The sequence below is a fragment of the Dromaius novaehollandiae genome, chromosome 27 (genome assembly GCF_036370855.1).
Source record: "Dromaius novaehollandiae isolate bDroNov1 chromosome 27, bDroNov1.hap1, whole genome shotgun sequence".
NCBI lineage: Eukaryota > Metazoa > Chordata > Aves > Casuariiformes > Dromaiidae > Dromaius > Dromaius novaehollandiae.
Window position 1 is genome coordinate 6,158,535 of NC_088124.1, and position 19,127 is coordinate 6,177,661.

Here is a 19,127-nt window from a genome sequence, read left to right on the forward strand (position 1 = left end):
GTTTCTTAGCAATCCCGGTCTAGAGGCAGCACACGCCAAAAAAAATTAGGCTTGTTTGTTTTCTCAAACAAATATTGAGTCACTGTTCCTGCAGCCCATAGCCGGCACTGTGTTGTTCGCCCTGTTTCTCTGCACACAATTTCTGCAGACGTTCCTGTCCCATTTCCATGAAAATCTGCATTCTCAATCTGCATTGGTATCGGCCGAACACCAGCGAAACCCCAACAGCTCTAACGGGGTTTCTCCTTCTTCACGTTTCATTTTCCCTAAATTCATGCTGCACAGGGAGGGCGGCCGGGCCGCAGCAGGAGGGGACGGCTGCCGCACGGCCCCGGCCACCGGCCCCCGGGGAAAGCCGAGACTCGGCAGGAGAAGCGCTCCTGGGGCCCCCCTTCTTCGTCAGCAAACACGCACGGCCGGACGCGCGGGCAGCGAGCACTTCTTCACGGGCAGAGAAGGAGAAGATGCAACATGAAGCCCTGACTGCAAAAACGCCCCCAAAGCCTGCGCGGTGGGTGCGAGGGGGCCCGAGCGCTTTTTCTCCCTTCTCTCTCAAAAAGAGAGGGCGGCTTCCAGCTCCACAAAGCACCTTTCCCGCCTGCCTCGGACTCCGCTGCCGCTTCCAGGAGCATTCCCAGACTTTGCCGATATGTCTGCGCACAGACAAGCCGATTGCCACCCCTCCGTTATCGATACTGAGCACTTCGCCCTCATTAGTTACGTGGACACCTTTCTCTGATAGTGCTGTAATCATTTAAGTCCCATAGCTTTTCTAAAGGTCAGTGCTTCCCTGGTACAGGGACAAGAAAATCCAGTCCAGACTGTGCTAAAAATAAGTCTGAAGTTAAGTCTTCAGAGTTTATACCCAGTAATTCCCTGGTCATGTTCCTAAACAACTTTCCAGAGGGAGAAAGGGAGCCCAGGAGTCCTCAGGATCTTCCCCACCCTGCGGCATCCCACTTGCCGAATCCAATAAACAGCAGAGAAACAGGGAAAGACATTTGTTGTACCTTGATTAAATGTCCTGCTAGTTCAATGGAAAAAGCGCTGGAAACGGGGGGCAAGCTCTCGCAGCTGGGCTGAGCTAAGCCGAGGGAATTTCCGCTTCAGCTTTTAATTAATCGGTGCAAGCTGCAGCGACAAATCTCCGGGTCTGCAGCAGAGAGCACAAACGCTGCAGGAGGTTCTCCAAGGGCTCTGCAGAGCAGCAGCGTCTCAGACAGCACCAGGACGAGGCCAGTGCTCCGAAAGCTGGGACGCGACGGTGTTGTCGGAGCCGGGTGCCCGGAGCCACCGCGCACCGGGACGCGAGGAGCCTCGGGCAGAGGCTAGAGCTAGCTCTAGCTCTGAAGAGCTAGAAGATACTTGGTCTCATCCCATTGCATGTATCTGCAGTCTATCATAGGAAGCTTTTGCCTATTTGCTCTTAGACTTGGAAGGCGTTAAGGCCCCTAACACTGTTTCTGCCTCCGAGCGCCATCAGGACAGCGGCACTGCCGGGGACAATAATGGTTTCAAGTGCCAGAGGCAACACGGGGATCCTGAATTCCAGCATCCCACAAAAAAGCTCTGGTGCAGCCTGTTTTGCTTTCGCTTCACAACTCTGCAGCACGATTTAGCCTAGATACACCGAGGTGGTGCAACTAGCCGACAGTCAAAGCAGAGGAGAAGGTGCTTTACCCCAGCTCTGCCATTTACTAATGTAAGCATCAGCACCAGGCTCGCCCTCCACTTCTGCACGCCCGCTGGCACTTACGGCAAAGTCTCAGAGTAGGAAGCTTTAAGGGCATCAAGCAAAAAGCATCAGAGAAACTCAGAAATCGAGAGCAAGCAAAAGGGATGCTCTGTTTTTCCACTAATACGCCACGGGCTGCAGAACGACTAGCAAAAGCAAACACGGCATTAGTCAGCCAAACGCTAACGCGGAGCTGCGGGCTGCGAGCGCTCCCCGGCACGGCGGCAGGTAACTGCTCCCAGCTGCAGGCGCAGCGCTGCTCATTTGAGAGACCCCGCTTTACCCGAGTGTCTCCTCCTCACCCTTTTTTCTGTATTTAAGCAGCTCAGGGACTGACTCCTGCTCCTTCCGACTGACACGGACCTCCGGATCGCCAGCCTCTCCGAGCAGCAAATGCACATCAGTTCCTGCGTTGGTGGGGCCTGTTCAGATGGTCGTTGCCACCGCTCTAATGAGCTGGGGAGGCCGGCGAGCTGCGAGCTCCCCGCCGCGCGCTGCGTGCTGCCCGGCCCCGGCGCTCCGCGGACGCGCAGGCCGGCTCGCCTAGGCCTGCAGGCAGGTTTATGAGAGTAAAGCCCAGCACACAATAAATAATTGAGCAGCTTACCACAAAAAAATCCCACACCGTATAACAGCTCGGCGGTAGGATGTGTACGTTCATTTTAAATGCACATCACTTCCATCTGCATGTATCTATCTGATACAAAGACGTGAAACCAAACAAGGAGAAAAAAGAATAACGGGAAAAGTGGTGTGTGGGGGGGCCTCGCTAAGACGCCGGCAGAAGGATCACAGGACAAACCCTGGTGAATCCCATTACGAATCGCTGCCGGTTGCTGTTTGCACACGTGTGTCGGAGGAATCTTAAATCCCGGCTCGGCCGATTCCTCCTCCCCGTCCCTCCGCCAGGCCCCAGCAGCCCCCGCCGCGGAGGGGGACGGCCTCGCTCGGGCTGCCCGGGCTCAGCGACGCGCTGCAGCACCCAGCCGCACGGCACACGGGTTCAGTTCGGTCCCACCGGCCATCGCTCCGTTTCGTTAAGGTGGCACCGCACGTGCAATTAGTGTCACACACACTACTGCCATGGCGGGGGGTAAATGACAACGTGCAAGTTACAAGTTATAGAGCTGCAGATTACAAGCCTCAGCAATACAATCCACGTCAGGTCAGTAAAACTAGTGGATAAAATGAGCAGAACAACCCCGGCACCCTCGCAGCACCCACCCGCTCTTCTCCCCAAGCCGCTGGACGTGGCTCCCTTCCTGGCTGCTGAGCATCGACTGTGATTTCCCGGAGAGGCACCTAACGACCGGGAGCCTCACGCCGCGCCCCGGGGCAGAAGAATGAGATGGCAGCAGGGGCGGGGAGGGAAAAATTAACTAAGCTCAAACACACAGAAGGAATAAATGCACCTTCCACCAAGAAGGAACGCAGAGCCTCCAGTCCGTAAGCCGCGTGCAAGCGTGTGCCCGGGCGGCGGAGGGGAAGGTAGGGCATTGCTGCCATTGCTGGTAAGAGGTGGTGGTCGCGTTTAGACACGGCATTTCGCCGCCCTTTTCGCTCGAGTCGCAGCCTTCGCTCCCGTCCCCCCTCTCCCCGGCTGCGGCAGGAAGGTCCTGCGACCCCGGCACACACCGCGCGCGACTCCCACCGTGCAAAGTCACCCTGAGCTGGGCGCTCCCCAGCCGCCGGGCGTTTTCCCAGCGCACGCTGTGGTTTATCTCCCCCATTTATCCCTCAAGCCGGGCTGCCTGCAAAGAGCTCCCCGAAGACTGAGAAACGATGGCATCTGCCGCTCCAAGCGTCGCCTCCGAGACGAGGAGACAGCAGCAAAGAGCAGGGGCAGGTGGGGAGACCGTGCATTGTACGAGGCGCGATGGGGAGGTGGGGAGACCGTGCATCGTACGAGGCGCGACGGGGAGGTGGGGAGACCGTGCATCGTACGAGGCGCGACGGACTCGCGCTAACGCCGACGGGCTGCACCCCCCACGCCTGCTCAGCACCCCATAAATACCGGGCAGACACCCAAGTGATGAATTGGCCTTCTCAAGCCATGCGATATTTTACAGCGTAGCCAACACTGTCATTGCCCTGGCCAACAGCAAAAAGCAGCCGTAACAACAACGGATGGCAAACTCGATCATGGCACTGAGAATAATTAAAGGAGGTATCGGTCAGCTGAACGCGGTGGGGTGTAACCGCGAGTGCAGTCACCAAGCATGGTGGTGCTGCTTGTTTCTGGGCAGGATTTAATTCACCGATTTTTCGTGCCCCAGTCATGTGCCAAGATATGTTTGCACATAAAAGGTCTTCCCCGCTGCTGGCTGGAAAAAGGGCAGATGCACGTATCCGACACCGCAATAAAACCGGTGGCATCGTGGCACTCGAGGGCTGTCACCACGTTGCAGGGCACGGACACCCCGAGCTCCGCGGCGACGGCAGAAACGCAGCTCGGGGCCTGCGAGCAGTTCCCTTCTCCACGTTAGCTGCTCCCTATATCCCTTCCGATCTCTTCCCCGCTCCCGAATCCCCCCGCTCTGCCCCCGCGGCTCGGGGGCGACGTGCCGGCACGCAGCACGGCCGCTCAGGCCCCCGCGCCTCTCCGTACGCTCGTTTTCCACACACATTCCTTCTGCCTCCGGACGGCATTTATAGAAGCATATTTTGCTTCCATAAGCATGGTCTTCTCACAGTATTTCTTGCCACCCGGGGATTTAAGGCCTCGCAAGTGGAACAGGACTCATGCTATTTTGACCTCAGTGAGAATTTTAAAAGTCTGCAGAAAAAAGTGTACTAAAAAAAGCATAAATGTCTCGATTCACAAATAGAAATGTAGGAGCCTTCTAACCCCCATATCATACAACATCTAGAACATAACTTCAGATTTACACTCGGAGCAAAGGAGGGAAAGTCAGAAAACCGAACAGGAATTAACGAAATAGCCTGGTATTTCCTAATGCTCATTTTTCTCCAGAAGACTTCAACAAGAAGAACATCACTGAATGAGATGAAAATGCAACTCTGCCTGTAGCATGAGCTGGAGGAGGAATAACTTTTGCCTCACTTTCCTCCTCTGCATAAAGGAGGTAACACCTCTTATAAAAGGTACGAGGATTAGTTACCTCCTAAACTCTTTAAAGAAAAAACGTAGGTGCTCAAGCGGGAACACCAGCCCTGCGTGGTAACCAAGTATTTCTTTTCTATGCTAAAGTACAAGGGCTGATGCACCTTGAAACACCTTCTGCCCTTACCCGTGGCCCTGCAAACTGTATTCCTGGCTCTATGAAAACCCCAGTTTCTTTGAACTTAGCTCAACCATTTGCCTCAAATGATGGAGATGAAAATTGGTTTATTAAAAGAAAGAGAAAGATTTCGGCCTAAAACACCCAAGAATAAATAGGTAATTAATAATATAAGAAAAATATAATTGTTGCACTCAAAATTTCAAGCATATTTTTAAAGGTGTCTGAATCTGAGTCAGAACCGAGATGCTTCATCCTCTCACGACCAAGAAACACATGAAAGCCGACTGCGCCCACCCAGCTCCATTTCACCCAGCGTTTCCCCAAACCCGCACCTTAGCTGCCCAACAGCTATAAAAATATATCACAACTCCTCATTTCTTCCTTTTTACTTACTCTGCTAGGCAACAGATAACCGAACTGGAGATGTAACACCAGGAGAGGAGGCTGATTTCATGCCTTTGGGAGGCGGCAGGGGCGTTCTTGACCTGCTCACTCAAAAGCGGAGCCCGGAGAGCTCGGCACCTTCTCCCTTCGGCCCGCTGCAGCCCTCCCTCTGCAGACACACTTCACCTTCTCCTGCTTTCCAGTGACTAGTTTAAAAGCTCATCAGGCCATTTAAGCAGATATGTCTCTAAGGAGCCGAAGGAGGAGAAAATTAATAATGTTTCTTCTCCTGAAAGCACTCCATTTCCTCCGTCATCCCTGCTCCCGTTTCATCTATTGATGGACAAATTTGACTTCTCTTAAACACTGACCAGCCAACTATGACTTACCCTGAAATGTGCCATTTTCCTTCGGCTTTGAGCCCCTTCCACATTTCCCCGCACACATCTCAATTAAAAAGCACGACTCCAGCTCTGGCTATTAACATTAACCAGCGCAAGGGATTATCAGGCAGTTTGGGGGATGTCCAGGGGCCTCATTTGGTAGGGTCACGATTTGAGAGCACCCTTTTTCCGCAATGGGAGCAAAGGGGCAATTACTGTCTGAGGCTGGAAAACCCTTGTTTAGGGAGGAAAAAAAATTCCAGCTTCCCTCATCACAGCAGAATAAATCACGAGCAATATAATACCATACAAATACCCTCTTATTTCACATCTCAGGGCAAGAAACAGAGCCCTGTTTCTCAGGGCTTTCAAGTAAACAACTGCTTCAATCGAGCAACAAGTCATCTGCGATCCGACAGCTCTGCTGGGACACAGGCCTGCTTTCCCGGGGGCGATGGATTGACCAGGAAGGGCCAAGTCAGCAACGCGTCCAGTGTTATAACCTACTGCCCGGATAAGGAAGCTCCTTTGGAAAGGGTCTGCAAGCAAATGGTTGTCATCTGTTCATAACTGCCTGATGTCCTCTTCGCTTCTCTACACGCTGATGCAACTGACTTCTTCCCTGAACTGTTGCAGAACATGCCTGGGGGATAATTAAGGGCAAATTAAAAGAATAAGATAACCAGTCATAGCATGCAGGCAGATAAGGCCAGGTTCTGATGTATATTTCATTGTGAAGACCTATTTTATTCCCACTAATGGAACAAGTTAAATCAGCCAAGCTGAATAAAACTATCACATACCACCAAGTAACAACACATTTAAAGTTTGCCTTTCCCCTGACTGAGTAATCCGAGCAGTTATCACTGTTCCTTACAAGAGTGCGGTATTAGCCTTCGTTGCAAACAAGGGCAGACAACATTACGCACTGTGCATTCACGCATTCAACAGGTAAATAAAAATGCATTTGTAATCATGAAAACTCTACTTACAGCAGTACTTTTTTTTTTTTTTTTTCCTGTAGCACTTTTCCCCCAGAGAGATCCCAAACAGCTCTTTGCGGGTCACCTTGCATGCCAGAATTGATTCAAGCCGTGTACAAACACAGCTACAACTGGGACAGTGCATTACATTGCTTTAGAACAAGGAATGACGCTCACTTATCCACGAGGATTGGGAGCGAATTAAGGTACAAACATTGCCCTTCACTTCAGATGCCAGATATAGCCAAGACCTCCATTACTGAATCCTCGCCTGTAGCACCAAAGTTTGCATCGAAGATGGACAACGCAGAGCACTTCCAGCTCGTTTTGGACAGCAGTCTCCGGGAGCACATAGAGACCAGCTTTTAGGCATACTCTGGTGGCTCTAACACAACCAGCACTGAGAAGCATCCCCCAAATCTCTGCGCACCCTCAAGCGCGCAGCACTACAGAGCACGGCCTCGTCACCACCGGAACAACTCAGTGCTGAGTAAAAACCACCAGCTACGAAGTCACTGTTCTTGCTTTTCCCCTGGAGACATCCCATGCGCACAGCCACGAGCGCCTGTAGCTCATGTGATCACCGGCAAGCGATGGCACGGCTGCAGGCCATTATAAGAACTTCATTTTTCTTAGAAGAGGCATAAACAGCATGATGGCAAAATAATACTAGACTGTGCACTGTCAGACATAGAAGAGACATTTATTTATTCTTGATCACAAACAATGTCCTCAATTGACAAGCTGAATGAAGGGCACTTCACTGATTTATTAGATCTAATAAGATACACACCTCTTGGGATGAAATACAAGATTGATTTTTAGTGGTGAGCCATGCTGCTATCCTACCACTGCGCTCAGCCTGCGGAGACGAAACCAGGAACGCGTGAGGATAGAGAAGGAGCTGAAATAGCATAGGGTAGAAGAAATACATGGAAAGATTTGCATGAGGAAGCGCAGCTAAAATGGAAATAAGATTTGCAAGAGCATCCCTTCAGACCTGAAAACTGAGGCTTATTCTCTTCTTCCTGCAATCTTTCTCTCTCATGCTAAGTCTGTGTGTCCTAAGAGACAAGCGGCAAACTACCGTGAAGTTTAGGTGCGACACCAGTGCCACTCTCCCTCGCAGGAGACCTCCGAGTCAGACCCTTCCCACACATATGCCTTTTAGAAGAGCCCCTCTAAATATAGAAAGTATAATTTTCACATCAGTCTCAGCATCTACCAGGCAAACCACATTAGCTGAGTTCCGCGGATGCCGTTTTCCATCAGGAAAAAGACAACTAGCACAGCAGTACTTAGCTTGAGGCCCTATTAATAGCAGTCCTAATTATATGGCTGCAAATTTAATTCATAGCAATGATTAGTGTCAAAATCAAAGGCATCACACATCAATATTGATGGAATTGTATAAAGGCCATAAACAGAACAAGCAAGCCGACACGTCTCCCCCCAGCAGTTAGTTGCTGTTAACTGTTGCATTAATGTCTCTTCTAATTTTGCTCGATGAAAATTGCTTTATTCCAGGAATCCAGGATCCTGAAGGGTTAGGTCTGTAACATAACCCCTACCCCACTGCCTGCCTCGGCCAGCGGGGGAGCGTTTGAAAGGAGAACGGGACCAGCAAGCTGCGGAGAACAGTCTCGAGCAGCCCTGCTCTACCCAAAACATCTCCGCCTCACCAGCACTTCTGCTCTTACTCACTCCGAGGAAGCTGCTGAGGAAAAACAGTTCTCCAAAGGCAGCGGCCAGGGACCACCGACGGGTAACAGACCGGCTCCAGCGCACGCGGGAGCGTGGTGGGGCGCGGGCAGCAGCGAGGGGCTCCAGCCCGAGCAGAGCCGTTTCCCGTGCTCAGCGCGCTCGGTGCACGGCGAGGCCCTCTCCCTCTCCGTAAGGCATGCCCCGCGCACAGGCGGGACACGACGAGAAGAAACGGGCTGCTGAATCGGTGCTACGCTAGAAAACGTTACCTCCAGCACGAGCTTTTAATGGAGAATGGATTTATTGATTAAACCTTTTCCCTTAGAGCTTCAATGGCAGGAGAGGACGGAGCGGTGCATGCGCCCGCGTTTCATCAGCGGCGCGGGGAGCCGGCCAAGCAGCTCCGCATCCGCAGTCCGACGGCCACAGACACAGCGGGACGCCGAGTTTCCACAGCCCTGTTCAACCCGCCACCTCGTTTCCGACGGCTCCGGCACCACCACCCTTCTCGCGCGGCACCAAGGCCGGATCGACGGGCAGCTCGCAGCCCCGCGCAGCAAGCGAGCCACCAAAGCAAGCAGCAAGCTCGCTCGCAGGGGCCTGGGCCGCGCGCCAGGCTCGTTACAGGGGACACGGCATCGAGCTCTCTGCTTCAGAGCAAACAAAAAAAATTCCCCCCTCCTTTCAGAAGTCAGTGTTGGCTGCTCAAAGCAGCGAGCAGGGGGTGGGAGAGGGGGAGCCAAAAAGGGACTTCGGATATACCACGGGAAACAGAGGAAGGGGTAAAACGGGAAAAACGGGGCTGTGACAGAAGAGCGGGACTCCAGCTACAGCACAAATTTACTCTGTCTTAGAGGGTCCTGTTAAAAATTGAGAAATGCAACTTTCCCAGGGGAAAAAGTTGGCTAAATTGACCAAAAAAGCTCCAGCCGAGCTCTCCAGACTCTCCCGGCCGCAGCGGATGCCTGGGGACAAGGAGTTAACGGTCCCTGCTCGGGGAAGCCGGGCCGGCAGCCCGGGCGAGGGACGCGGCACAGCGCGGGGGGAGACAGGCGCTCCGAGGGCCTGGGGACCGCGGGCAGGCTCTGCCTTGGGAAGGGAGAGACCGAAACAGCAGCAGAAACCCTCCCAGGGAGCTTCGCACGAGCCCGTTAGGTGAATAACTAATAGGAAGGAGGACATCAGCGAGATAACGTGGCGTTTTCAGTAATGAATTCTCGCAGGGGAAGTGCAGACAAATTTAAAAAATTTCAGAGCTGGCTCCCTGGCTTCTTTCCTGGAGCTACAGAAATAAAGTATCTTTGAAACCCCAGACTGAGCCCACCAGCTCGTTTCCATAGTAAGTAAATCAACAACTGTGGGAGAGGGAATAGGCGTGACACAGCCTTCAGACATTAATCGTGTAGGTAGATATGCAAGGCGGTGAGATAGGGGAGACGAGGTGTTTATCTGCAAATCCCCGGCACTTTACAGAGGTGTGTACATTTTTACTGTCCTCATTTTCAAAAGGGGAAGGAGAGGCATGGAAATGTTTATGGCACCGAGCATCCTGACTACTCACCAACTTCAAGACGTGTCTAGTCTTGGATCACACACACACCCCCAAGCCAATCTGCCAGCGTCCCAGCAGGTCCGCAGTGCCTCCTCTGCAGTGCACGTCCCAAGTGCACCCCACGGCTCGAGGGAAAGCTGCTTCCCAGTCCTTTAGGCCATATAAAAAATAATCCCACATGTCAAAAGAGAGCAGCATTTCTAAACGCGTGGACGGGACCACAAGAGAGAGAAGAACAACAGTCCCAGCCCCACGCAATGGATGGGACAGTAATAGCTCCCACTAACGATAGCAGGAGGCGTGGGTCTAACCAGCCGCAGCCAACGCCGATAAACGTTAAGGATGCCTGGCAGATGCCGTGGAAGGCTGACTGTAGCGGATGCCTAGAATGAGCCCACCGGAGACATTTTCTCAGCACCTGTTTACCACTGGCTCAAGCAGGTAAAACTTGAACTACTCCCTTTACTTCTTTTTCCCCATCTCCCCCACTCCTACATAGATCCCTTCCTTCCTAACAGAGTAAAATGGAAAGACATGAATAGCTTTACTTTGCATGAAAAAGGTAGAAGTTTAAAGGGTCTTCGATGTACAACTAGCACACGCAGTATTCGACCATGCTGGAGGGAACGCCTCTCCTGTAATCCTGCATAATTAATGGCCCGCAGTCCTGCTGGCCACGGTAAATGCCTAGTGTGCAGGCACAAGCTGTTTGTTTCCACTGTCTCTAAACGAGGCACCTCGTCTCTCCCCCCCGGCACCAGGAACAGCAAGCACCGTGGCAGGCTGCATGGCTGGCTGAGACCTGACAGCATCCGCGACAGGCTGAGGGCACTGCTGCTTCCACCAGTTTAGCCAGAAAACTCGCAGAGCTGCGCGCCGCTGCGGCACGCGGCCGGGCGGGGAGGAGAAGGGATGCCGGCTTACGAGCCCGGTCTCTGCACCGTTCACAACTGCCCCACTGCAACTTGAGAGGCACCAGGGAGGCACCTAATTTACTACTACTCAGCACTTGTAAAGCGCTGAATGAATATTAATGAACTGATGTAATTAAAATGATGCAGACATTCAACTGTAATATCTGCCTGTCCTTGTATCTTCCTGGAGAGATGAGAAAGAAATTCCCTGCTGCTTAAGGATACAAAAAATTAACAACCTGCTGTTGATTACATTTGTTAACTCTTTCCCTGGTGCTGGGAAGCAGTTTGCATCTGGGGGGCTCCCCTAATGCTGTCATTTCCATTTTAGGTTCACTTGAAGGACCTCAGTTTTCCAAAGCAGCAGCTATAAGGCTAGTTTTGCCAAAGACGGATCAGATTTTTGCAAACGCTGATGAGCAAGCAAAGCCGAAAGCCAGGGCCACGTGAAAGCATCAGTAAACGGATCTCTGCTGCAGTTCCTGCACACCTCTGCTGCCTTGTAAATCCAGGACAGGTGATGAGGTTTGATTTCTCCTCACACATGCCTGTGTTACTACCTCAGCCATCCACGCCATCCCTCCCCTCCAGTACGCTATGTTCTCCTGACATCACATTTTATTTCACACAGACAAAGCTTTTAGATCTAAGAACTTCCTCCTCTCTTCCTGAGGAAGGGCTTAATCATGACTTCCGCTTGCAGCTCTAACGCTAAAGAGCAATAGCAAGGCGAGTTTCCCTTCCGGCATGTCTGGGCCCCAGTGCTCTGGAGTCCATGCAAGGTGCTTTTTGGATGCTACACCTCCAGAAGGCCATTTCCAGGCTCATTTTAAACACGGGACTTGAGGTAGGACTAGCATAGGCCACACTCAACAGAAGTGTGATCAGATCTGACCAGACTTTGCATCTCACTTACCGCAAAGAGTGGTTGAGAGGAAACAAAGGAGGAAAAGGCCCAGTTTGACTTCACACACCATCACCCCCATCTCTTGTTGCTGGGAGAGAAAACCAACATGGCATGTTTCTTTGCCCTGGGCAACTAGCCCCAGTAAAGGGTGAGGAATTTTATCTGCCAGGGCTGATCAATCACCCAGCCCTCTGGGGGAGGAGTGGGAGGTAAGAGGCAGCAGGACTTTGCCCTGAGGCTTGGTTTCCAAAATAGCCGAGTTAACCCATTCATATCGCTCCAGCCAAGCATGGAAGTCCTGCCAAAACCAGCAATTTTACCATCACCAAAGCAAACCACCCCAAAGCATTCTTGCACTTAGTCTTCCCTCCAGAGACAGCCTCTATAGATGTGGGATGGGATAAAGAGACGCAAGCCCATTGAAAGAGTAAGCAACGGCACGTGTAAGCTACAGCACCAGTCAAACGCATCAGACACTCCTGAAAAAGGAAATGAGAAATGGATCCTGGCTCTCCAGAGCCACAGAAATAAGCTTACCTTCTTCAGCTTGCCAGTTTTAGTCCCCACAAACACCACGCTGTAGCCATTGTAGACGTATGAAGCAACAGAAGTCATCCGGTCCCGGCTGGAGGTAAAGAGCGTCACTCCGTCCACCGGTGTAGAGCCTCCGAGGGGCTGGTTAATGTCGAGCCCACAAAAATTATCATCAATCGGAACCGGCTGGAAAGACAAAGTTTGGGGCAACCGTGAGTGAAATACACAGCACAGGGCAGATGCACACGTTCAGCTCATGCAGGACAGAGCACGCAGTCCTGACAGCAGGCAGGAGCAACGACCACACAACCCCTGCCCAGATACCACTGCCAGACTCAGCCGTCTATCTCAATATGTCATCTTCGCTATCCAAGGCCAAGAAACTCTGCAGCCTGCCTGCGCCAGGTCATGGACCATGTTTGCACACTGGCTGCTTTAAAAATGTGTGTGGACAGGGCCGAGGTAGAACCCTAAGTTCACCAGCGGATGTTTCCATTGGTTTTCAAAATCCATTAGCTTTCTCATGGATTTAGGTCTTGTGTATGCATGGCCCACACAGGAGCTGTCTTCTCCATGCATTTCACCTCCTCTTGCCCTGATTTCCAGAGGTGCTGAGCACTATAAGCAGGAAGGTGCTCAACATCTCCACATCAGCAAAGACTTCCATCAAAGACCACACAAGCCCGTTCAGAGATCACAGCAGAGCAGCTCAAACTTTTTCCTGTATCCCCAGTTCCATCCCTTATCTCAGTAGCTGAAAGTGAAGCATCGGCAGCATAACTGACCCAAGAGCTGAGGGTTAAACGCTTTCTCTCACATAGGTGTGCAAGAAACTCCCCTCTACAGCCTGCCCTGCTGAGCCAGGAACATGCTTTCCCAACGCAGCTCGCATCACATTTGACACCCGTTCACCCAGTACCGGGCAGGCAGGGGCTGGGAGCAGCGCGGTGGCTGGTGGCAGCTGCCTGCCCTTCTGCTGCCGCCGGCGTGCAGCAGTGGTGGCCTTGCCGTGTGCTGCGCGGGGCAAGTGCGCATCAGCAGCGGCAGCCGGAGGAAAGGCAGGCGCGGGCCGAGTCTGCACGGCGAGAGCGGAGAGGAAGCCGCTGTTTCCTGCTCACTGCTGCTCGTTCCTTTTGGAAACAGTCGCCTCCCTTCTGTACAAACAGCCCAGCTCCAGGGCGGATTTTAAACTCTGGAAGTCCTGATTAGCTTTCCCAAGCAAATACGTGGCTGGCGGAAAGCGCTGGACTGGCTGCCCTGGGAAGGTAGGATATCCACCTACCCGCACGGGGTAATTGTGTGGGAACACAAGATACCCGAGTGCTAAGCTGGAGGAATGACCACCGTCCAAGCTCTGCTATCGAGGCAGAGTGAGTAAAGGAGAGCGCTAGGCTGAGGTCCAGAGGCACAAGGTGTATTCTTGTTTCTGCCACTGTCCAGTTGTGCACTTTTTTTTAAAACAAGTCTCCTCACTGTGCCTCAGTCTCCCTTCTACAAAGGGGGAATATGGATACTGGCTTCTCCCTGCAACATCACTTGTCACCAGTATGGGAAAATCATTACATTAACAGGTAAGTGTTATTAAGTAATATCAGCTGAGATTATTTGAGTAAATTCCTACATGGAGTAGGTGGCAGGGCTGTGATATGGGTGGCAGCTTGCCACGATGGCGATAATTCCACTCAGTCATTTTTTCATAAGGGATGTTAAGTAACTACCAAATGCTCAGGCACATCTAGTTGCAGCCGAGATGGGGAAAGCTCTCTGCCCCGTGACTCTCCCCTGTGCTAGCAGTGTTCTAGCTCCCCTCCACTTTCCTTCTTTTACTTCATTTAACCCACATTTATCTTCTAGCAGCCAAACTTAATATGCTTAGCAAAAAAAGGCCCCAGGGATTCTCAAGTCTGCCCAGGAACAATCTGCATGTGAATCAAGATTAAAGAAATCAGCTGAATAAAAACATGGAAGATGCAACTGTCATTTGTATTTATCTTGTTAGTTTGTTTGTACTGCCTTCCTGCTGCGGGAAAGGCGAGACAGCCTTCCTTTGGCTTCCTCAGATTTTTTAGAGCCTGAGGTTGGGAACAGCAGAACACTTTCAACAAGCAGCATACCCTTTATTCATCTAAATACTGCCTCTCCCTTTCCTTGTCATAACTGCCTATCTAATAACAATAAGGATTCAAGATGAAAAGGACTACTATATCTTGCTCCATGTTCAGGGAAACTGAGGCACTAAATATTAATCGGATTCTGCAAGCCCATGTGCAAAAAAGCCAGGAGCTGATCCTGGTCCTGCTGAAGCCAAGGCCATAACCCCCAAAGTCCCTCTGTTCAAAGCAGGCTCTGGGCTGCTGGAGCTCCCCGTACTAACAGGTTGCATTTCTCAAGGGCTATCAGAGCAAACTGCTGGAAGCGTCCTTACCGCTTTCGTGCACTGAACATCTTTCCCCAGCAGCCAGTTCAGCTCCAGGTTGCCTTCCCCCTGATAGCAGGACTGCAGGCGGTCCTTGATCTGCGCGTTGACAGTGCGAATAGGGAAGACGCAGAGCGCAGAGTCATCCGGTGGCTGGTGGTACTGCTTCTGCCCCTTGGAGAAAATGGCAAAGAGGACATCTTCCTGGGCGGTGATATTGAGGGACCTGGCCAGCACATCTCCTGGCTTTGAGAGGTAAGCAGCTTGCAGGAGGCGGTATTCTGCGTCCCCTTTGACACAGCCAAAGGGCAGAGAGACGTAGGAATGGAACTTGGGGTCGTCCTTGCAGAGACGGACGATACGAGACGTGTAAAAGAGGTCACTGGCAGAGTTGATGGAGACTCCCTCTGGAGTCTCTGGCTGGACAGTCAAAAAATAGACAAAATTGCCACTGGCAAAACCATAGATATAGAAGATGTCAAAGTGCGAAACAAGGGCCAGCGTATCTGAGGGGATTTTGATAAGGGAGGAGACAAAGTCACTGTGCAGCTCATAATCCAACATGGCTGATGACTCTGGGTCCCGTGGAAGTTTGCGGCTGGAGAGGGTGGGGAAATAATCCTGTTTCCCATCGACTGCCGTGCCAATGAAGAGCTTCCCATCCTCACCCTCTGAGCGCACAATCACGCCGTACATAGTGCCTGTCTTGTTGACGCTGGAGAGGTAGTGCTCCTTCTTGTGTGATGGCTCTACTAAGATGAAGAGGTCATCCAGGCGCAGCAACTTGCAGACCCCCTGGTAGAGGCTCCCGCAAGCCAGCAGCCTGTTCTCAGAGTAGTCGATGATCAGCAGCTTGTTGACATTGTTGGTGAGGGTCAGGATCTCGCTGCATGGCTGGACAATGAGGGGCGGGTAGCAGGATTTGTTGTCCTCCTCAGGACCAGTTTTGTGAGCCACCAAAATGGTCAGGTTACCTGAAAGCTTGTAAACCCGATTGATGGCTCCAACATAGACTGCTCCAGTGCCTTGGTGGACAGTCAGGTGGTTGAAAGTCCAGTCCCGGTTCTCGGAATGGAAGGTGCTGAACAAGGCATTGCTGGACACGTTCCGGGAAAGCGATGCCAAGAAGAGACAGACTAAAGCCACTGACCAGCCGTCGGAGTCCAGTACCCGAGGCCAGTTCTTCCTCTGATCCATCCTGGGAAAAGCAAACTTCCGTGCTCCCTGCGTTTGTCCTTTGCCCCAGCAATGTTCCTCACATGGTTCTGAGGAAAAAGGAGAAAAACAACAGAAAGCAGAGGATTAGATCCAGTGTGCCCTGCAGAGAGAATTCAAAGAAAGCTATCTAATTATACAGTCCTTGAGATAAAGTGAGGACGTCTCCGAGCCCAACAAGAATTAAGCAGGTCTCCTTACTTATTGGTAAACAGTTCAGTCTTGATGTTTTGCCACTTGGTTCGGCCTCTGCGTGTTAATTTGTTATGTGGTTTAGCTGTTTATAATGTACTCTGCTCAGCCATGGGAGGGGATAATCAGCGTCAGCCCAAGACAAAGCCTGCAGTTCACACACCCAACCATCAATCTGCAATCTTGGCTAAAAGGATGTCTCCTGCAGGGTATGTTGTTGGAAGCAACAGAGGAAATAAGAGGTGTTTTCTACCTTTAAATCCTCTATGACTTAATTTAAAAACCTGAGGTAGAGGTCTCGTGCAGGCAAGTGCACTGAGCACATATACAACAAAGCTGGCAGTAACTGCTTTCTCCCACTCCCCAGGGCTCAGAAGTACCTGTACAGGTGCTTCTCAGCCTGAAATATTTAACAGTCTCTGCAAGGTACTTTACCGCTGAAAAGCAGTGGAGGCACATGGCGATTAGACAAGCAACCAAAACACAACAGCTGCACAATGTGCAAGGGAGAAAGTACCAATTTAGAAGGCTTGTACAAATTCCCTACTCTAATGAAACGTCAAGGAGATGATTAAAGCCTACACAAAGCAGCAGCTTGGACACCGTGTTCAAGAGACCTGCTGCAAAACAAATTGCCCATGTGCCTCTCCCAACAGTGCTGTGGGTAAGTCAAAAGCACAGCCTCCTCGGAGTGACAAGTTTTCTTTCATCTACACAGACAAGGCGATGGAGGTTGGAGTGTTCTGGCCAAAATCTATACAGAAGTGAGGCGTGAAAGGAAAAGACTGATTTTTTAATGGAAAATGTCTATTTGGGGAAAGCATTTTATAGGATCCCTTGAATTCCCCTCCCACCACAAACCACCTGAAATCCTTGCAGATAACAGCTCAGCAGTATAAAAAACTGTCTCGGACAAGAAGAGGGAGATTGCGCGTGGAGTGAGGAGGCAAGGCAAGAGATAAGAAAAGCAGAGAAGATGGACATATTTGCATGCTAGAGGATCACCAAGAGGCAGGGACCGGAGAACGGCACAGGAAATTCTGCACAAGCAGCAGAAAAGTAACAACTAAATCAGCAAATGAGGAGAGGAGATAATGATGTAAGGACAGATTTGAAGAACTTGCAACTGCAGGGAGAGCTAAAAGGGCATTTAAAACACAAGAGCTCCATCACCTTGAAAACAGCATGTCTCCCTTGGTCCACTCTGGCCACTCAAGGAACAAGACACACCTGTGCACGACCCTTAATACAGGGCTGCAGGACCAGCAGGGCCCTACTCCTCCCTCATCTTTAGCAGCCAATTTGTAATTACAGGACACAGCCTGCAGCACCAGGGACCTCCTGCACCTTGACGGACACCTGCTCAACCTCAGCAGCGGGCGTCCGCAGGCCGGCTGCACCGTATCCGAGCCCAGGGCACAGCCGTGCGGCAGGGGCAGGCGGGAGCCGCGCTGCCATCCCTTCCCCCCCGTCCCCACGCACGCCGTCGGCTGTCAAGCTGCGTTAGGAATCATGAGGCTGGAATTTCCTTAGGAAACGGAGCTTGCCCGGGACAGGCGCTGTCTGCGCGAGGCCTGTTTGCCTCGGGAAGCGTTTCACCCGCCCTTCCGGCCGGCGCGCGCTCCCAGACACCGGGGCTGCCTAAGGGAGCATGTCTAACCTTTCTGCCTGCTCTGCCTGGTCCTTGGCACCTCCGCAAAGGCGGCAAACTGAAGCTGTAGCGCCCGCACGGACAAACAGAAGCCGCTGTCGGGAAGCGCCATCGGCCGAGCAAACCCGACCACCGCGGTTCACGAGAAGCCGCCCCGGCCATCGCTGCCGCGCGCGTCGCCGTGATGTTTTCTGACAGACGCTGGCTCGGGCCCCTTCCCCAACACAGGGAACAGCGGTGCCCGAGGCCCTGGGGCCGGCGGGTCCCTCGGGGAGGCGGCAGCAGGCCGTGGCCCAGGCCAGGCCCTGCCCTGCCCGGGCCTGTCCTAGGCCGTTTCCCCATGACGCTGCTATCACGGCGCTCTCCATCACCCCAGACGATCTGTTCCTCACCCCCCACCGCCAGCAGCCGCTTCAGGGCTCCTGCTTTGGCCACCATCACCCGTCCGGCGCGGGTGCTCTCCCTGCCTCGGCTTCCCTCGCCCCCAGGCCTGATCTCCGCTTTGGTACCGGATCTGATTCGTGCTGCTGGGAAACCAGCGCAGCCCCCGCGAGCCAGCGGGTGTTTGCTCTGGGCTCGTTCAGTGCAGCAGGCAGAGGACAGGACACGGGGTCGGGGACGTGGGATCGCCCTCAGCAGCCCCCGTGCCGCTGACACGCCGGGAGCGACCGCGGGCTTCCCGTTGCGCCCAGGGGGACACTGCCCTGGCTGCTTGCCCCTCATCGCCAGCCTCTTAACTTCCACCTTTGGCTGCAGCCATGATGCAAATGCTGTTGCATCCTTATTCTTTTTTGGGCGATGGTGGCAAAAAGCGTAGCTGCCCGGGTGCTGGATTCAAAGGCAGCAACCGAGCCCCAGCCACCGGCAGCCCTTCGGCTCAGCCTCCCTTGCTGCTGTCATTAAATTTCCCAGTGAACATCCTGAAACTCTTTTCTGGCTTCAGAATCTTTCAAAAGGGGAAGAAAGAAAAGAAAAACCTCAAATGGTTCCTGAGGAAGGCTCTCGCCGCTGTAACCCCGACAAGGGCTGCGGATAACCCGCAGCAAACACTGGTGACCTGATCACAGGCACCGCGTTTCCCGAGCAGCTTTGGTCTTGGATAAAATGACGGTACAGCCCGAAACAAGACCCCACGGAGCCCGGGCGCGCTGCGAGCAGGGGAGGCGCTGGCTGGCAGCATCCTGCCTTCCTGTAGATGCACAGGGGACCATACGCAGGCAAAGAACAAAAACAAACAAAAAACAAAAGAAAACATGAAAGCAGACCCAAGACGTGCAGGTGCAAAAGTCCCACCGAGCAGCAGTCAAGGCTG

General features: G+C 52.5%; 1 protein-coding gene across 4 annotated transcripts in view; it reads right to left on the reverse strand.

Moving 5' to 3' along the window:
- Positions 1-19,127, reverse strand: part of PLXNA2 (plexin A2) — a 177,932-nt gene that overhangs the window by 140,031 nt on the left and 18,774 nt on the right. For all 4 annotated transcript variants that reach the window (XM_064498218.1, XM_026111835.2, XM_064498217.1 and 1 more), the window contains exons 2-3: positions 14,767-16,022; positions 12,345-12,527 (exon numbers count right to left, since the gene is read on the reverse strand). In XM_064498218.1, the coding sequence (XP_064354288.1) occupies positions 12,345-12,527; positions 14,767-15,954 (1,371 nt within the window). In that variant the 5' untranslated portion in view covers positions 15,955-16,022. The remainder of the gene's footprint in view (positions 1-12,344; positions 12,528-14,766; positions 16,023-19,127) is intronic.